Raw genomic sequence first — 19,685 nt, forward strand, 5'->3', positions numbered from 1 at the left:
GGGGGAAACCACTTGAGACCGCCCTCCAGCTGGATTTAACACCATTCACCAAGACTCTTTGGGCTTAACTAACATGCCAGTTTTAAAGCCAGTGAAGTGCAAACTCATCCAAGGCATGAGCAGCCATTTTGTCCAGGAGAATGTTATGGGAAAGAGTGTTCAAAAGCCTTATTGAAGTCAAGGTAAACCAGATCCACAGCCTTTCCCTCATCCACTTAGCATGTCAACTTGCATAGAAGGAGATCAGACTCATGAAGGAGGACCCATCATTCATTAAGCCCCATTGACTGAGCCTGACTACCTGGTTGCCACGTGATGGCACAAAAGCTGTTCTGCTCCACGAGCTTCCCCAGCACTGACAGGCCTGTAGTTTCTCAGATATCCTTCTGGACATTCTTGTAGATGGGCATCATATTTGCTAGCCACCAGTCAACTGGGACCTCCCCAGAGAGCTGTGGCTTCAGATAAATGATGGAGAATGGCTTGGCAAGCATTTTTGTCAGCTCCTTCAGTATCCTAAGGTGGATCCCTTCTTGCCCCATAGACTTGCATATGTCTAAGTAGTTTAGCAGCTTGCTGACCATTTCCTCATGGATTATGAGGGCTTCATTTTGCTCAGGGGATGGGATTCTGCTCAGGGGATGGGATACCCAGAGAAAAATTGGTCTTGCGGCTAAAGACTAATGAAAAAAAAGGCATTAAGGAGCTTGTCTCTTGTCAATACTTTCCCCCCCACGTCCAATAAAAGATGGAGATTCTCTTTGGTCGTCCTTTTCTTGTTTATGTATTTATAAAATAATTTTCATTACCTTTAAGAGCTGCAGCCAACTTTTGCTCCAGTTGGGCTTTGGCCCTTCTAATTTTCACCCCAGACAGCCTCAGACATATTTATAGTCCTCCTGAGTGTTGCAAGTACATTCCAATTTCATTCTACATAATATTGGGGCAGATCAAACCAGAAAATGTCTGGAGTGACAATGAAGTCCTTCAATTGTGTAATTTTCACATTTTTGCCTCATTTACTGCCAATGTCTAAACTGCAAATAAGTGTGGCAGAGACCCCTAAAAAGATTGGAAAAGCTGTTGGAATGGTGGGACTGGGAGAGCAATTTCCTTCCAGACCCTGAATGTTTAATCCAGTGGATAGAACTACTGTGATATATTTCTCTTTCAGTAAAATGTCAGAGAATTATATGCCCTTTTCTTTCTTACCTCACCAATGCTGAGGAGTAGGATGTTGTCCATGATGCAGATAAAGACTGCGACTGCAGAGTACAGAGGCCAAGAAGCAGGCTTAGAGCCTGGAAAATAGTTGGGTCAGTGTGTCTTTGGATGGGGAATGCTTTTGTTTCATACTTGATACCAAGGGCTATGCCATTTCTGTTCTGATCATGGTGTCCCTGTCCTTAGAGGCAATGATGTTTCCCTGAGAATAAAGTATTTGGCAAAAAGTGTCTATGTAGTAGAGGTCTCTGAGGTGAAAGGGTGCAGACTGGAGTCACCACCATTTATGAAGGTGAAGGCAAAGAATCATAGAGGGGTGCTGTGGGAGCTGGTGTTCCATGGAAGCACTAATCTAGTGCTCTAACTGATCACAAATACTGTTTTAATAACTGTTAGCCATGAATGTGACTGCTTACTGTGTAGAATGAGATCCACTGATTCAGCCTGAAAGAATCAGGAAAATATGATTGACGCTTAGACCATTTCATGGTCTTCCTTTTTTGTTTTGTTTTGTTTTTTTTCTCAGACGACTGTATCTGACTTCTTATATAGCTGATGCCAAGTTCTGCCTTCATCTTACACCTGTATGTACACTGGCATGCTCATGTCCCATGGCTCTTTTCTACCTTCACAGTGAATGCCATGTGGTTTTCTTCTGGTGAATGGGTAGGCATTTTTCTGGAAATCCATTTAAGTGAATGAAAGTTAGACAAGAATCTTCAGCAATTGTGATCTCCAAGACTGCATGTATAGTGGGGGAAACGGATAAGTGGTGACTGCCCAGGCTAGTATGCTCTGTAGCAGGGATATGGAGTGCGTGCACAGCCTGCTCAGAGAGCTGAAGGGAGTGGCTGGTTCCCTGATGCTGCACTCTTAAAGGGGGAACTGTTTAATATAAGTTGTTGACATTGGAAAGACAGCACAAATTATACAAGAATGTAAGATTTAAATGAATATAAAATGTTGGAAAGACAAGAAAATATTCACTCCAGAAGGACTGCAGGAACGATCTCTGAAAGTCCTTGAAGTGAATATCCTTCTGCAAACATGGTGTAAGGGCGATAATTACTTTGAGGTCGAATTAACACGAATAATTTTACCTGCCATGCAATAGAACTAAGACATCAAGAGGAGCCCTCTGCCTTCATTCTGATCATGACCACCGTGAAGACCGGAGTGCATTCGACCTTATCCTCGAAGAAGAGAAAGAGTTGCGGAGGCAAACGCACAGACTCTGGGCCTTGTCGCAGGGGAATGTGCCGTGGCGCCGTATCCGCGGGGACCGAAGGTTTCCGCGGAAGAGGCAGGGCGGCGGCGGTCGGTGTGAGCCGTGCGTGCAGTGCCGGGCGGCGGCTGCGGGCGCCGCTGTTCACCACGGAGGAGAGGAAGGAGCGGAGCGCTGCAGCCAGCCCCGCCCGCTGCGGCCCGGCTCGCTCGCTCGCTGTGTCGGCGGCCGGGCGGGCTGCGAGCGGCCCCGCGGTGCGGAGCCGAGCTACAGTGAGGTGGAGGGGCCGGCGAGAGCGAGCGGCGGCGGAGCCGGAACCGGGGCCGGGAAGCGAAGCGGGAGCCAAAGTGAGAGCCTGGGTCGGAGCCGCAGGCGAAGAGTCGGGTCGGCGGCGGGGACCTGTCGGCGGGCGTCCGGTGGCGGCGGGGCCGTGGCGGAGATGTGGGCGGCGAGAGAAGGGCGCTGGGGCCGGAGGGAGCGAGCGCTGCTGTGCTGCGTGTTGGTGGCGGCGTGGGAGGCGGCGTGGGGGCAGCTGCGCTACTCGGTGCCCGAGGAGCTGCCCAAGGGCTCTTTCGTGGGCGACGTGGCCAAGGACCTGGCGCTGCAGCCGGCGGCGCTCCGCGACCGCGGTGCCCGCATCCTGGACCGAGGTAGGACGCGGTATTTCGCTCTGCACGCGAACAGCGGCCACCTGGTGACGGCGGAGAGGCTAGATAGAGAGCAGCTGTGCGAGGGCATGCAGCGATGCGTGCTGCGCTGTGAGGTGATCGTGGAGGGCGAGATGAAAGTTTACGAGATCGAAGTGGAAATCACGGACATTAACGACAACGCACCAAGCTTCAACGAAGTTCAGATTGACGAGAGCATGAGTGAGGTGACAGCTCCAGGGTCGCGTTTTCCCCTGGCCGAGGCTCACGACCCGGACGTGGGAATGAATTCGCTGCAGAGCTACGAGCTGAGCGGCGACGAGCACTTCTCGCTGTCCGTGCAGGCGGGAGCCGACGGCACAAAGCGTCCCGAGCTGGTGCTGGCCAAGGCGCTGGACCGGGAGGAGGCGGCGTTTCACGAGCTGGTGCTGATGGCGAGCGACGGTGGCGAGCCGTCTCGGACGGGCACGGCGCGCATCCGCGTGTCTGTGCTGGACGCCAACGACAACGCGCCCGTGTTCAGCCAGGCGGTGTACACGGTGCGCGTGCCCGAGGACGTGGCCGTTGGCTCCACGCTCCTCACCCTCACGGCCACCGACACAGACGATGGAATGAACGCGAACGTGAAATTTTCGTGGCAAAAAATTTCCACGAAAGCGTCGAAGATGTTCTACCTGGATCCCGAGACGGGATCGATCAGGCTGGTAAGGAGCCTGGACTTCGAGGAAGGTGACTCCTACGATCTCCAAGTGCAGGCACGGGACGGCGGTGGCCTTTTCGACACGGCTATAGTCTCGATCTCGGTGACCGACGTGAACGACAACGCGCCTGAGCTGACAGTGTCGTCGGCGCTGAGCGAGATCTCGGAGGACGCGCCGTCGGGGACGGTGGTGGCCCTGCTGCACGTGCAGGACCGGGACTCGGGCGCCAACGGCGAGGTGCGGTGCTCGCTGGTCGGCGACGTGCCGTTCCGCCTGCGGAGCTCGGTGGGCAGCTACTACAGCGTGGTGACGGCGCGGGAGCTGGACCGGGAGGAGGTGTCGGAGTACAACGTGACGGTGCGGGCGGCGGACGGCGGGTCGCCGTCGCTGCGGAGCAGCGCGGTGCTGGCGCTGCGCGTGCTGGACGTGAACGACAACGCGCCGGTGTTCGCGGAGGCGCGCTACAGCGCCCGTCTGGCCGAGAACAACGCCGAGGGCGCGCTGGTGCTGACGGTGCGCGCGTGGGACGCGGACTGGGGGCAGAACGCGCGCGTGCGGTACCGGCTGGCGGAGGGGCGTGTGCGGGGCGCGCCGCTGTCGTCCTACGTGTCGGTGCAGGCGGAGACGGGCGCGCTGTACGCGCTGCGCTCGTTCGACTACGAGGAGGTGCGCGAGGTGGGGCTGTGGGTGCGGGCGGAGGACGGCGGCGCGCCGGCGCTGAGCAGCAACGTGTCGGTGCGGCTGCTGATCGTGGACGAGAACGACAACGCGCCGCAGGTGCTGTACCCGCCGGCGGCGGCGGCGGCTCCGGGCGCGGGCTGGACGGGCGTGGAGCTGGCGCCGCGCTCGGCGGAGCCCGGCGCGCTGGTGGCCAAGGTGGTGGCGGTGGACGCGGACGCGGGGCAGAACGCGTGGCTGTCCTACGAGCTGGCCAAGGCGACGGAGCCGGGGCTCTTCCGCGTGGGGCTGCACAGCGGCGAGGTGCGCACGGCGCGCTCGCCGCTGGCCCGCGACGCGCCCAGGCACAGCCTGGTGGTGGTGGTGAAGGACCAGGGCCGGCCGGCGCTGTCGGCCACGGCCACGCTGACGGTGGTGCTGGCCGAGAGCGTGGCCGAGCTGCTCTCGGAGCTGGGCAGCGCGGCGGCGCCGGCCGAGCCCGCCGGCAGCCTGACGCGCTGGCTGGTGCTGGCCGTGGCGGCCGTGTCCTGCCTCTTCCTCGCCTTCCTGCTGCTGCTGCTGGCGCTGCGCCTGCGGCGCTGGCGCCGCTCGCAGCTGCTGCCGCCGGCCAGCGGCGCCTTGCGCGGCGTCCCGGCCTCGCACTTCGTGGGCATCGACGGCGTCCGCGCCTTCCTGCACTCCTACTCGCACGAGGTGTCGCTCACCGCCGACTCGCGCAAGAGCCAGCGGCGCTGGGCGGCCGACAGCTGCTGCAACACCCTCCCGGCCCGGCCGCCGCCCGACAAGGGCGCGCCGCTGCTCGGGGACGACGCTGCCGGCGCCCGCGGCGCACAGCCCGACGCCCTCCCGGTGAGTGGCTCTAGCTGAGTCACTCGAGTCCCTCCCTCCGCGCTCGCCTCCTTCTCTCACGTTTTGTTCTCTCGCTGCTCACGCCTCTTACCGAGATGAAAGACGTGTGAGATTGCCACAGAGGTGCTGGGTTTGACAGAATCTCTGAGTAATGAGTTGTGCTTGAACATTGACCTCTCAAGAATGGAACAATGTTTGCTAGCAGGCACAGTGTATGGCAACAGAGCCATTGTGTGTTCATGCTTTCAATTTCATGCAGCATAATATTTGCCAAGATAAAATAATGAGGTGTGAAGGGTGAAAGTGAAGTCCTTTTTGTGTTCTGTGGGTTTCATGGTTTTGCCTTGTGTGTTGACAGTGTCTATATTGGGCTTTAGTATCATAGAGAACCCTTAAAAGTCTGTTATGTATGTTACCTTTTGGATCGGGGGAGCTGTTTTCATAAAGAACAGGAACTTTGGCTGCTTTCACAGCAACAAATTTGTTGTGCTTAAGCTTCCTTAATATGTCACTGGATGAGCCATTCTTGGCAGTGGCCAACGTATGGCTAGAATGTTATTGTCCATGGTGCAAGCGAAGGCTGTAAATGCAGAGCAAGGATGGTGAGCAGCTGGTTGTGAATGTGGAAAATAGGTGGATTAATGGATATTTTCTTTAGGCAAAGATTTGATTTTATAGTTTGTGCAAAGGCCTTCAGCACCTATACACAATTTTATTGTGGGTTTGCTGCCTTGAAAGTCAACTGTAATCCCCTGATGATAAAATGTTTTGCAGAAAAACTGTGTATGTAGAGTGATGATGCCTGTGTATAATGGTTTATAATTCCTGTTTGAATTCATATTAATCCATCCGTATCTAAGTTGTGAAATAGTGTTTCTTTGTAGCCATATTTCAGTTTTTAGGCCTTTTTCCAAATAAGGTTGTGCTTCGTGTTTCCCATTTCTGGGTACACCTTTTTCTTTTGAAAATACCAGTGCTGCATTTCAGGAAACCCTTACTTCCCTTAACAAGATCCTAACAACCATCTGAAGATATTTTTTTTTTATATTAGGGAAATGAAACAGAAGCTAAAAGTGAATTTCTCTTCATTGCTCTGAAGACTTGGCATGCAAAATGTCACAAAGTAAAGTCTTCACATTTACAGTTTCATATTTATTGGAGACAAGAGGGACACTTCTAAGAGAAATTAAAGAGAACTGATTAGCTTTTCCTAAAATTTCCTAAAAAGTCCCATTGTGTGTAGTCCAGAGGAAGACTTCAGGGCCTTGCTTGCAGCTTAAAACCTCGGTGTCTTTCCAGTACTCTGGGGAGGAATTTTGGTGTCTGCCAAGAAGACCGTGCCACCCTCCCAGAGAAATTCCTTACCACACATTCTCTTTGAATGCTTTCTCGTGCTGCTTATCTGATTGCATCTTTTCCTGGTGTTTCATCTATGTATGTAGGCTGACTTCAATTTAGCAGCATAGCTGTGTTGAGCAATGTGCTACGTGTTCATGGGCCTTGCTCCCATGAAGCAATAGCAGGGTATTTCAACAGAGTTGGAGCTGGGGTGGAAGGCTGGAGATGTGAGGGTACCTGTGTGTTCTCTTCCATTTTTGTTTCCCCAGAATGGATGTATACATGATGTTAGTGGAAGAGGAATGTATGCGTGGAGCAGCGCATGTGCTTATAGGAGGGGGAGATTCCCCTCCAAAAGTTTCTGATGACCCAGTCTCTGGTGGAGTCTCCTCTCTCTCTTTCCTCTTAGATCATTAGTATGCTTTTGAAACTGCTGGGCACATATACCTCCCTTCTTGGTATTCCTTGATGGTGTGGCTGTGGTGTGTGGTATAGGGAAATGGTTCAATGAACTTGTCTTTTGGTGAGATGTGTTTGCAGATTCTGAGGATGAAAGTAAAGCATTGAAGTTCTGAAAGTTTTGAGGTGAGAGTGTAAGGGAACTCTGTGTCTGCAGCTGTAGAAGAACAGATGCCCATCTCCCTGCTTGTTGTAGTTATTCCATTAGGCATACAGCTGTGGTTCATGCAATTCGAAGTCTTTCTGATGAATAGGTTTTGCATTTGAAATGCCATTTTTCCTGTGTTGGAAGCTTCAGGAAGACCTTCTGGGGAATTCATTCCCTACTATCTACCTTATATGCCCTACTACTATGAATACTGAAAAATGTCCATGTGTGTAACTTAGCTGCGTATTGTCTATTCTCTTCATGTTTATATTGCATCATGATAAAGTGGTGAAAAGAAAATTTTCTTTGGAGCCATCCATAGTGTAGTCTTTGTGCAGATTGTGGAGAAAAGGGCTGGCCAATTGGTCTTTTGATGATGTTGTTCAGACTTTCATGAAGAGGGAAGGCAATTGTAACATTTGGGAGTAGTTTGGGAATTCTTCATGTGTGAAGTGCTCTTGGAGGCTTTGATTTCTCATGATCTTTGAACATTGACCTTTCAGGAATAGAGCTGGAAGTGTCTTTGCAAGCAGGCACATATGATGAGAGCAGACGTGTTGCAGGTCCATCACTTGAATCTCATTAAGCATACTGCTTGGGCAGAGCAAAGAAGAACATCTGTAAAGTGATCGGGAAGTCCTTCACTTCTGTAGTTTTCACATTTTTGACTTGTTCATTGTTACTGTCTAAATTGGGCCTCAGTGTGGCAGAGGACCTTTAAAAGATTGTAGGATCTGCAAGAAATGTGGGGTTGAGGTAGCTGATTCCATACAGAGCTTGAATGTTTACAGCTTTACTAAGTTTCCTTAAAATGTCACTGAATGGAATGCCCTTGGCAGTGTCTGAGTTCTGTTGCTGCTCTGAGAAGATACTGACGGTGCCTGTGATGCACACCCTAATACCCTCATGGTGAATCACTCTCACGGTGCCTCTTGAGTCCCTCCCTTCACACTCTCTTTCTCGGGCTTTTTTGTCTCTCTCCCCATGTGTTTACTCTCCTGCACTCTTCCTCAAGGTGTCCTTTGTGAGCATGGGCTGTTGGCAGGAGAGCTTTGCCCCTAATGTCCCTAATTCACTCAGAGTATTGCCGCGCTCTCTGCTGGGCAGCGTTCCAGACGGGGTGGCACTGCAAGTTATGTTGATATTTCTCACCATGAAGGGTTAATCATTTGCATGTTGACTACCACTCTACAGCTTGTTCTGTGTCCTTGACCACTTCTGCCTGTAACATTGCATGATCTGCCTTTGCTAAGGATTGAATGTTGATGCCAGCACTGTGTGAGGTGCACAGTAGCATGCATTCCTATTAGCGATACAGCTTAGAAGGTTTTTTGTTTGTTTGTTTGTTTGTTTTTTGTTTTGTTTTTGTTTTGTTTTTTATGTAGTCTTCACCAGCTGGGTGAGGCTTACTCTTCAGATGTGGACTAGGAGACTAATAGAGGTGTTATCTTATAGAGCTCGATAGCTGAAGCACTTTTTGCAAGTCTGGCGTTTGGTTGTCTAATCATCAATTAATCAAAGCACAAATTTTGAGCAGCAAGATGCCTTGCTTTTGGCATCAATACAGTGGATGTTAAACCAAGTCACCTTTCCCTTCACATGTGAGGTAACAGTTGTATTTTGATAACAGCTTTACCACTGGTGTCCTTCACTTTCATGTCATTTCATAATGGTTGGACAGGTGAATATATGTCATCTCTGTAAAGACAAGGCAGATGACAGAGTTCACTCCACTTTTATTTTACCTGCGTAGACCACAGGTGTCCCAGCTCTCCTATCTCCTCTCCTCTCCTCTCCTCTCCTCTCCTCTCCTCTCCTCTCCTCTCCTCTCCTCTCCGCTCCCCTCCCCTCCCCTCCCCTCCCCTCCCCTCCCGTTCCCTCCCCTCATTACTGTGTATGTAAGTACCTAGCGGCATAACCTCAAACTGATTCTTTCACTTCTTTAGGTTTCATGTATTTTCTGTGTTGTTGTTTGTTTATTTTCAAGGACTAATGCTGGGGCCTCGATGTGTCTGATAATCCTTCAAAGATTGGAAGATCTTTTATAACTGTAGGACTGGGGAAGCAGTGTTGCTGGTCCATCATTTGATTTTTTTTCACAATGTCATGGTAAACCAAAGAAGAATGTCTGTAGAGTGATAGTGAAGTCCTTCACTTTTGTAGTTTTCACATTTTTGTTTTGTTTGTTGCCAGCATCTAAACTGGGCTTCAGCATAGCAGAGAACCCTTAAAAGACTGGAAGATCTGTTAGTATTGTGGACCTATGGGAGCTGACATATGTACCTTGAATGTTTGCAGCTGTCATGATTTTGATATACTTAAGTTTCCTTAAAATTCCACTGAATGAAATGCTCTTGCTGTGTGTGATATGTGGCCAAAAGTTGGATACTGGTTGTGAATGCTGAGCAAGGAGGGTGAGAGACTGGTGTCAGACTTGGAGAATAACTTGGTCAACATAGTATGGGCTGGACAACAGTATGATTTCATAGTTAATGCCAAGGCCTCTGCCATTTATGCTACGATTCTGGTTTCCTTGTGCTGAAAGGCAAATAATCCTTTGATAATAAAGAGTTTGAATAAAAACTGTGCATTTAGAACAATGATGCATAGGTAGAATGGCTTGTAAATCTTGCATGAAACCTCATTTCTCTATCCATCTCTTTCAATAACATTGTTATATAGAGTTTTTTGTTTGTTGTAATTACATATCTAGGCCATTGTTTCCAGGAAGGCTGTGTTTCATGTTCATGTCTATAGTGCAGTCCTTGTGCATGTGGTGGAGAAACAGGCTGGGCAATTGCTCCTTTGCTGATGTTAGCAGAGCCAGGTATCTTCCTGATAGCACATGTGCCTGATGAGTCGGGTAAGATTGTTTTGAAACAGAATCTTAATGGCCCTCTGTTTAACTTAACTGCTTCTCCTTTACAATCTTCTTGACCTTTATGATTCTTCACGATAAAGTGTTGAGCAAAGAAATGTCTGCATCTGTCCATGCTGTGGTCTTTGAGCATGTGGTGGAGAAATGGTTTGCACAACTGGTCCTTTGACTATGTCTGTTTCCCTGCTACGAAGATGAAAGGCAATTGTGAATGTTGTGAGGATCTGAGAATGCCTCAAAAGTGCTGTGTGTGAAGAGCTCTTGGAGGAAACAGATGTATTTTGCTGCTTCACGGTCTTTTAACATTGACCTATCAAGGATGGAGCTGGACATGCGTTTACTGACAGACATGCTGTAGCAGCAGCCATGCTGCAGGTTCACCACTTTCATTTCTTGTTGTGCTGTCTCTGGACAGATAGAAGGCTGATGTCTGGAGAGAGACAGGGCATGTGAAAGAGTTCAGTGTGTTCTAATTTTAAACACATAGAAGGGAGGTGTTAACATTCACTTTATCATAGTTGTTATATTGCATTTTCCTTTTTGTCTTGTCCAAATTACTTTGACTACCTCTGGCTAGGAAGGAACCTCTGGAAGGATCCTTCTGTGACTTTGCTGTCTACTGGTTACCCTTATTATGCTCACATGTACCTACTGACATAATCTGCAATAGGAAACTCTGATTCCTTCACATCTGCAGGTTTCAGGTTTTGGCCTTGATGTTGTCAGGGTCTAAAACTGGTCCTCCATGTGGCTGATAATCTTTCAAAGCTTGGAAGACCTATTATAACTGTAGGCCTTGGGGGAGCAGTCCTATGGGGATACATACTTTGAATGTTTACAGCTATCAAGACAGCTCAATATAGTTTGATATACTTATGTTTCCTACAATGTCACTAAGTGAAATGTTCTTGCTGAGGGGTGACATACGGCCAAAAGATGTCCATGGCCAAAAGTTGTCCATGGTGCAACTAAAAGCTGTGCATGCAGAGCAAGGAGGGCGAGAGACTGGATTTGAATCTAGAAAGTAGGTGGATCTACAGTGATGTTGTTTGGACAGTGGTTTGATTTTCTACTGGTACCAAGGCCTGTTCCATTTACAGTATGATCTTTGTTTTCTGGACCTGAAGGAAATGTTAATTGGTTATTGGTGTAAAAACCATGTATGTACAATGATGCTTTAATGGGTAGAACTGCTTACAATTCCATTGTGAAAACTTGTGTATCCATCCATATCTCGTCATAACATTGTGATGGATAGCTTCTCTGTAGACATAATTATGTTTTCTGATCTTTGTTTCCAGGAAGGTTGTGCTTCATGTTTCCCATTTCTGGATAGGGCTTTGGCATTTGAAAATGCTAGAGTTGTACTGCAGGAAATCCTTACCTCCTTTGAAAAGGTCCTTTCAAACATCTGAAGACAAATTTTTGTGTATGAAGGAAATGAAACAGAAGCTAAAGCTGAATCTCTCTTCATTTCTTGCAAGAGTTAGCATGAGAAAAGGCCCTGTATTAAGGCCTTTCCATTTATAGTTTTATAATCATTGGAGATGAGCAGGCCACAGAGTAGAAAAATTGATGAGAGAGGATGAACATTTGTTAAAAGTCCCCTCCTGTGTTGTCCAGAGGAAGACTTGAAGGCTTTGCTTGCAGCTTAAGACCTCAGTGAGTTCCAGGTGATCTGAGGATGAACTTTGGTGCCCACGGTGAAGACTGCGATGCCCTGGTGACCTTCTGTGTTGAGTCTCAAGTGTTTCAACAAAATCTGTTTGTGGAAAAATGATGCAGGGGTCACTTTCTTCATTTAACATTCTTTAGGATGTATATAAGCCATTATATGAAGTGAATGCAGAGCCTCATTTGCCTGTGCCTGCTTTAGGCGAGTCTTCTACTTATCTTATGGATGAATGTTCTTCATACAATGTGCTCCTCAGCCAGTTGTGACAGAAGGGTTGTTCTCAGAATGCAATGTGTGTTTGCCACATGGGACATGGTGCTTTCCTCAGCCATGAGACCATTCCCAGGCATTACTGTGAGTTCCTTGTTGCCTGTGGGAATTCCCCAGTTTTGGTCAAAAGTGAGCTCCAAGGTCTGCGTGGAGGAAGAGGGTGGAAGAACCAAATTAGTTGTTGGCAGATGTAAAATTCTAAGATACTTGTGGTTGGGTATGGGTGCACTTCTTGACCTTGATGGCAACTCAACAGTGTGCTGTCCCAAAGGTGCTTAACTGTACTGTGAGTGGATTCAAAAAACTGCATGTTTGTACACTAAATGTTGTGGTTACATAAGGCTATAAGCCTCTTCTCAGTCCTTGAAAGTGGGTTGAAGTGTTAGGAATCAAGCCATGGGATTTAATTTATTTTCCTATTTCACTGAATCTCTGAGGTCTTGATTGAAAATGAGGTCATGGAAGATGTTTCAATTTCAGAGGTTACCAGTGATGAACAAGCCCTTGGGAATCCTCTTGCACATCTCTCCCATTTTTGTCAGTCCCCACATCCTTGGGGAGCAGTCAAAGCTAGCATCCGTGGCATCCATAGAGCAGAAGACATTGTACTTTATTGCTGGGGCCATGTCCACACACCAGAATAATCCAGCAGTGGGTTTGACCTTTTTGTGGGGTCTGGGTCTAAACCCCAGAGTCATGAAGCTGTGTGATATATCTTGCATGTATGACTGTGCTCAAGAGAGCTGAACAATTCAGGAATGGAAGTGATGCAGAGTATTTTTGCAGTTTCCCTTGGGCAGCATTACAGGTTACAGATGGGGTGGCAGTGCAAGGCACGTGGAAATACTCTTCTGTGAAGGGTTAATGATTTGCACTTTGATTGCCACCTTGCAGCTCTTTCAGTATCCTTGTCTACTCTTACCTGCAGCAACATGTGATCCATTAATGGTAAGGATTGAAAATTGATGCAAGTGATGTATGAGGCGTACACTAGCATGCATTCTTAATAGCATTGTGGGTTATAAATGTTTCTTTCTACTTCTGTGCTCCTCACCAGCCAGTGAGGAGCCCCTTTATGTGGCTACGGGAATGGCCTTGCTGACTGAAGAAGCCTGTCTACACAGCGACCTTGTTGATAGTTTTGTCAAAGCAGGTTAAATCTCCCAGGGATCATTACTGTGACCCTCTTGTGTGTGTCTCTCCGACTGAAGAAGAGTGTGGCTGTTTCTTTGTGAGAATGGTCTTGTTTGCCAGGCAGAGTGTGTTCACACAGTGGCGTTTTGGCCTCTTCTATGATAGAAGGATTACTCCACAAGCAATTGTTTCTTGATGACTACAGAATAGTCTTGTGAAGGAGAAGCTGAGTCCTGCAGTCTGCATCTTTATATCTTATAAGGGTGCTGCAAGAGACTCTCTTGTAAGATATAAATCAGGAAATGAGTTATCACTGGGACCCTGGAAATGAGCACAGTAGTCACTGATGGAGTCATGTTTTAGAGCAATCTCAGTACTCTTGTTTAGAGCAATTGGAGAGTCAGGAAAATACATTGTATTTGTAGTTTTCCAAATCTGTGGTCTGTATAGAGCTTGAGATGATTCTCTTGCTCATATTGTGTCGAGGGTCATGAACGAAGCTTTGCTAGCTTTCAGGGCCTTCCATTCCATAATTTCCTTTGACTTCTGATAAGAGGCAGCGCTATCATAAAAATGGGTCTTGAGGAAGATTAAATACTTTTTCATAAGTGTTGCACTCAAGTGAGTTGAATCCTTTCCATTTCCAGAGCCCCCCACTCCCGGAATGCTCTATGTGTTTTTGGTGCAAATTGCATGTCACTGTGTTTGTGTCATCAATAAACGTCCTTCTCTAGTGTTGCCTGTCTTCAAAGCCTGAGACTTTGTCTAGTGACTTTTTTTGACATCTTCTTTTCTACAAGTGTCTGACCATGCTCGGAAAGGTAGCTGACATATTGCATATGCATCAGGCACCATCACAGGGTAGCATACAATTGCTTTTCTTCACAACCACTGAAACAGCACACTGGTGATAGAAGTATGCCAGTACATTGGGTACATTTTTGCTGACCATCTATGTTCTTACATCAACTTTCTCACTCCGTTCACAAAGAGAAGCACTTTTGAAAACCAGATTTAACAGGGCTGTCTTCGTTCTGCTGGAGTAGGAAGTGGTGGTGATCTCACTGATTTGTAAAACCGGGAGCATGTGCTGATGCTGCTTTTGTAGAGAATAAAGCTTGCCGTGTTCTCCTGTAGTCCCAGTCACTATGACAGATACATAAAATGAAATGGATGTAACCAAGAAGCTCCTGAAAGAAAACATCGTACACGGTGGATCTGGTGCTCTCTTTCTACAACACCTTTTCTTCAGAAGTACTTTGTTGCTGCTGCTAGTCATAGCTGATAGAAATGAAATGCGAGCGCTGGGGGAAGACAACCCTCAGCAGTAGCGGAAACTCCTGAAAGGTGTCGGCTTTCCCTTACAGTGCGTCTGGCTGTTCTTACCTGTGCTCTGGTGTGCAATGTCCGCGCGCTGCTCCGCTGCTCGGTAATACGCTCCCCAGCCAGACTCCTCACTTCCACAGCCGAACAGAGCTGCTCGCCTCGCCTTCCGCGCGGTGGCAGAAACCCGGCAGAACCCGACGATGAATCGCGCTCCCGCTAGCTGCCGGCGCCGCCTGCTGTCAGCGCGCCTCGGCGAGCAGCGGCCGGGACCCGGGGTGCGCGGGCAGCAGCCGGCTGCGGTGGCGCCGCGGGGCCTCCGGGTGCCGCTGTTGGCCGCCGCCGCCGCCGCCGCCTCCTGCCCCCGCCGGCTGCTCGCTCGCCCGGCGCCGCCAGAGCGGGAGCGGCGCGGGCAGCAGAGAGGCGGGGAGCGGCGTCCGAGCCGGTGCCCAGATCGCTGCGCTCCGGCGGCGTCGGCGCTCGGGGCGGGCAGCGCCTGGCAGGAGCGGCGGCGGAGGGGGGGTGGAAGGAGCGCGGCGAGCGCTGCTGCGAATGGCAGGCGGGCGGCGGAGGAATCGGCGGCGAGCGGGCGGGCAGGGGCTGCTACCCGCTTTGCTCCTGTGCTGCTGCTGCTGCTGCTGCCGGGCGGCGCCGGAGCGGCTCCGCTACGCGATCCCCGAGGAGCTGAGCAGGGGCTCGCTGGTGGGGCCGCTGGCGCGGGACGTGGGGCTGAGCCCGGCCGAGCTGCCGGCACGTCGGCTGCGGATCAGCTCGGAGAAGCACTACTTCGCCGTCAGCGGGGAGAACGGGAACCTGTACGTGAGCGAGAGGCTGGACCGGGAGGAGCTGTGCGGCGAGTCGGCGTCCTGCTCCGTCAGTTTCGAGGTGGTGGTGCAGAACCCGCTGAACGTTTTCCACGTCGAAGTGGCCATCCAGGACGTTAACGACAACGCGCCGCGCTTCTTGCGAGACCGCATCCAGCTGGAAATCAACGAGCTGACTTCTCCCGGCGCCCGCTTTTCCTTGGGTATCGCCGAAGACCCAGACGTGGGGCCGAACTCCCTGCAGGGCTACGAGCTGGAGGCCAACGGGTACTTCGCGGTGGAAGTGAGGGAGAGGCAGGACGGCAGCAAGTTCGCGGAGCTGGTGCTGCGCCGCGCGCTGGACCGGGAGCGCGAACCGAGCCTGCGCCTGGTGCTGACGGCGCTGGACGGCGGGGAGCCGCCCCGGAGCGGCACCGCCCAGCTCTGCATCAACGTCACCGATGCCAACGACAACGCGCCCGTGTTCGCGCAGGAGCGGTACCGGGTTAGCCTGCGGGAGGACGCGCCGCCGGGCTCCGTGGTGCTGCACGTCTCGGCCTCTGACAGCGATGAGGGCAGCAACGCCCGCATCACCTACGGCTTCGCAGAAATGCCGGCCAAGGTGCTGCAGAAGTTCGCGGTGGCTGCAGAGAACGGGACGGTGACGCTGCGAGAGGCGCTGGACTTCGAGGACACGCGGGGCTACACGCTGCTGGTAGAGGCGCGGGACGGGGGCGGCCTGGTGGCGCACTGCGAAGCGGAGCTGGAGGTTCTCGACGTGAACGACAACGCGCCCGAGGTGACGCTGACGTCGGTGTCGAGCCCGGTGCCCGAGGACGCGGCGCCCGGCACCGTCGTGGCGCTGCTCAAAGTGCGGGACCGGGACTCCGGTGAGAACGGTCAGGTGTGGTGCGAGCTGTCGGGCGAGGCGCCGCTGTCCATCGTGGCGTCGTCGGGCGGCTCGTACAAGGTGGTGACGGCGGGCGCGCTGGACCGGGAGCAGGCGGCCGAGTACCGGGTGACGGTGATGGCCAGGGACCGCGGCAGCCCGGCGCTGTCGAGCCGCGCGGCACTGGTGCTGGAGGTGTCGGACGTGAACGACAACGCGCCAGTGTTCGAGGAGGCCGCCTACAGCGCCTACGTGGCGGAGAACAACGAGGCGGGCGCGCCGGTGCTGCGGGTGCGCGCGCGGGACGCGGACGCGGGTGCCAACGGGCGCGTGAGCTACTGGCTGGAGGGCGACGGCGCGGGCGCGGCGGCGCCGTACGTGTCGGTGGAGGCGCGGAGCGGCGCGGTGTACGCGCAGCGCTCCTTCGATTACGAGCAGTGCCGCGAGTTCGCAGTGGCGGTGCGGGCGCAGGACGGCGGGACGCCGGCGCGCAGCGCGACGGCGACGGTGCGCGTCTTCGTGCTGGACCGCAACGACAACGCGCCGCGGGTGCTGTGGCCGGCGGCGGCGGGCGGGGCGGCGAGCGGCGGCGCGGGCGCGAGCGCGGTGCCGTTCGAGGTGGTGCCGCGCTCGGCCGAGGCCGGCTACCTGGTGGCTAAGGTGGTGGCGGTGGACGCGGACGCGGGGCGCAACGCGTGGCTGTCCTACGAGCTGGTGCAGGCGCCGGAGCCGGGGCTCTTCCGCGTGGGGCTGCACAGCGGCGAGGTGCGCACGGCGCGGGCCGTGTCGGAGCGGGACGCGGCGAAGCAGCGGCTGGTGGCCGTGGTGAAGGACCACGGGCAGCCGGCGCTGTCGGCCACGGCCACGCTGCACGTGGTGTTGGCCGAGAGCTTGCAGGAGGCGCTGCCGGAGCTGAGCGACAAGGCTGCCGAATCCGAGCTGACTTCAGATCTAAACCTCGTTCTGGTGGTGGCGCTCGCTTTGGTGTCCTTGCTGTTCGTTTTCACAGTCATGTTGGTAGTGTTCTTCAAGTGCCGACGGGCCAGGAGCCCCCCCATTTTCCTGACTTCCGATAAGGAACTCTATTCCAGCCTGGGCCCCAAAGCACCCTACAACTATTGCAGCAGCACGCTGCCCTTGCCCTACTCCTACGAGGTGTGTTTGGCCTCCGAATCGGGCCAGAAGGACTTCACGTTTCTGAGACCGGGCGCGGCAGCACTGCCTGACCATGTCTTGACGGGGGACCTTGGCCCAGGAGGCTCCTCCGGGAAGGACCCTCCCAGCCCAGAGAGTTCGGCAGAGGTGAGCTGCTGTCCCGGGTCCTTCTCTGTGTACTCGTCCGGTCTTTGCCCTTCCCCTGTCGCTCTGTTCTGCCTTGGGTGTGAGTTTCAGCGAGCCTGGGTGGTAGCGTGAACACAGTATGGAGCGATGGCACAAGGGTCCTGGGGCACAAAGCTGAGACAATCCTTTCGTCTGGGTTTAGTGAATGCTTCATTTAGTGTCTCTAAAGTGCCCTATGTGAGCACTTTGTGAAGTTGATGTATGGTCTATCGCGGGCTTTGCACTTAGGAGGACAACAGCTCCAGGACAACAACTCCAGTCCTCTTGTCTGTTTTCCTTTCCAGCTCCGTTCTTTGCTCTCTCTGAAACATTCATAAGGAAGATGTTGTGCGCACGTATGATTTAACGTTTCCCCTCCATCCCGCATTCACCGGGGACCCAGGGCTGTTGCTCAGAGCCCGGAGCCGAGCAGAAAGCGTTTTGGGTCTGCTGCTGCCGCAGGCTCCTCAGGAGCCCCGGTGGGACCAGAAATAGGGACAGGCTGAGCCGCTCTGCCCGGGATTTCTCTTGAACTCGCCCCTGAAGTAATTCCCTGTGCAGGGGGAAGGTGCCTTCCCCTTTGCTGCTAATAGTTCTGGTCCTCTTCCTTCAAATGGTGTTTTCAGGAGCTCCGAGGATGTTGCTTTTAATAGTCTGGTTTCCCATCAAAGTGAAGGGGATGTAACGTCCGCAGATCACTCGAAATATGAAAGATGGAAATGCTGAGTCTTCAGCGCCTTTCCTGGATAGGGAGATCTCTTGGCTGTACTCGACACTCTGCATCTTGGCTGACTACTGCCAGGACAAAGTACTTTGGGTAGGGCTCGCACGTGTACCCATATGAGGAAAAACTTTTTACGAATTGCGATATATATGTTAGAAAAATTGCTCAGCAAGAATTTATGAAAGACTTGAATGTATTAGGAAAAGAGGCAGTAAGGGGAAAAAAGATTCAGAGCTTATTTCAAAGTAAATAAGCGGCTGCAGACTATTTCAAGGTTTAGTTCGAAGGAAGTCGAGGATTTTCTACATTTTAGATTATATGTAGGAAAGATAATTGGAATTTGGTTGCATAAGGGCTAGTGAAGAAAGAAAGCTGCTTTCAGCAAAGTGAGCCTGCAGACACGGCCTGGTGGAGGTGCTCCAGAAGGCATAGAGTGGCAAAACTGTTCATACTTACATGCACGATGCAGCTGCGGTGGGTAAAGCATCTCTTTTTCCTTGGTAGTCTTTAAATTGCTTTAGAATTCAATTCTGTTAAAATATTGATTACTAACGTTGGATTTTATTGACTTGAGGTGTATACTTTTATCACATTCTGTGGACTGGTGATAAGAGTGAGCTAGGAGTAAGTAGCGCCGGTACGTTTTAACTTCCGACAATTAAGTTAATTGCGAGAATGATTGTTGGGTCGGAAAGTCTGAGCCGATCCGTTTGATTCAGTTGGTGCCCCGTATAAGCGCTGAAACATTGCGCATCTGGGTGTGCTCCCGGCAGTTACCAGCAGTGCGCAGGGCGAAAACGCGCAGCCAGGGGTGAGGTCCCTGCCTCTCCGGAGGGTGTTAGGTCCCCCACGCTGGTGAGCGCGATTTGCAGCCCCCGCACACCGCCCTCAGGCACGGCAAACTTTGGGATGGCAGCTCCTCAGGTGCAACGATTCCGGGCAGATTATTCAGGGAGCAGAGGTCCTTGCAGTTTCCCTCGATAAACAGCTGTGGGCGCTGGTTTCTTTTCCTTTCGTTCGTTATCGGCTGTGGGAAAGCGCCTGGTGCTGCGGGATGCTGTTTCTCTGCCACAGCCCGATTTCGACAGGGCTCCTGGCGCTCCCGTGTCTAGCTCCGTTCTTCCCTTCCTGTGCCACCGAGACACCTTAGCAGTTCCGTGGGTGACAGAAAATGAATTCCAACACCGCGGTAGTTTGCGTCCGTTTGCAGGCTCTAAACGTCGGAAACCCGCCGTGTCGGGAGGTGCAACAACCCGAAAGGCAGCCCGAGAACCGGCCGGTGCTCGGCCAGGTGCCGAGATCTGCACGGTGCCGCGACCCGCGGGGCTGCTGCAGCAGGGGGCGGGGAGGGTGCCCCAGGTGCCAGCACGACGCCGGCCGTGAGTTCGCTGCGTCTGGAG

The 19,685-nt window shown here is 52.1% G+C and overlaps 1 protein-coding gene across 1 annotated transcript; it reads right to left on the reverse strand.

Annotated features, from left to right (window-relative positions):
- Positions 1–6,394: 6,394 nt before the first annotated feature.
- Positions 6,395–17,471, reverse strand: LOC310881655 (uncharacterized protein; the record flags this gene model as incomplete). The annotated part of the gene is made up of 3 exons (XM_083799166.1): positions 6,395–8,967; positions 9,176–17,180; positions 17,394–17,471. The coding sequence occupies 2 exons, from the start codon at positions 17,469–17,471 to the stop codon at positions 15,153–15,155; spliced, it is 2,106 nt and encodes a 701-aa protein (XP_083655292.1). The 3' UTR covers positions 6,395–8,967; positions 9,176–15,152.
- Between the last annotated feature and the right edge of the window lie 2,214 nt (positions 17,472–19,685).

The sequence above is a fragment of the Anser anser genome (genome assembly GCF_964211835.1).
Source record: "Anser anser genome assembly, chromosome: 14".
Lineage (NCBI taxonomy): Eukaryota > Metazoa > Chordata > Aves > Anseriformes > Anatidae > Anser > Anser anser.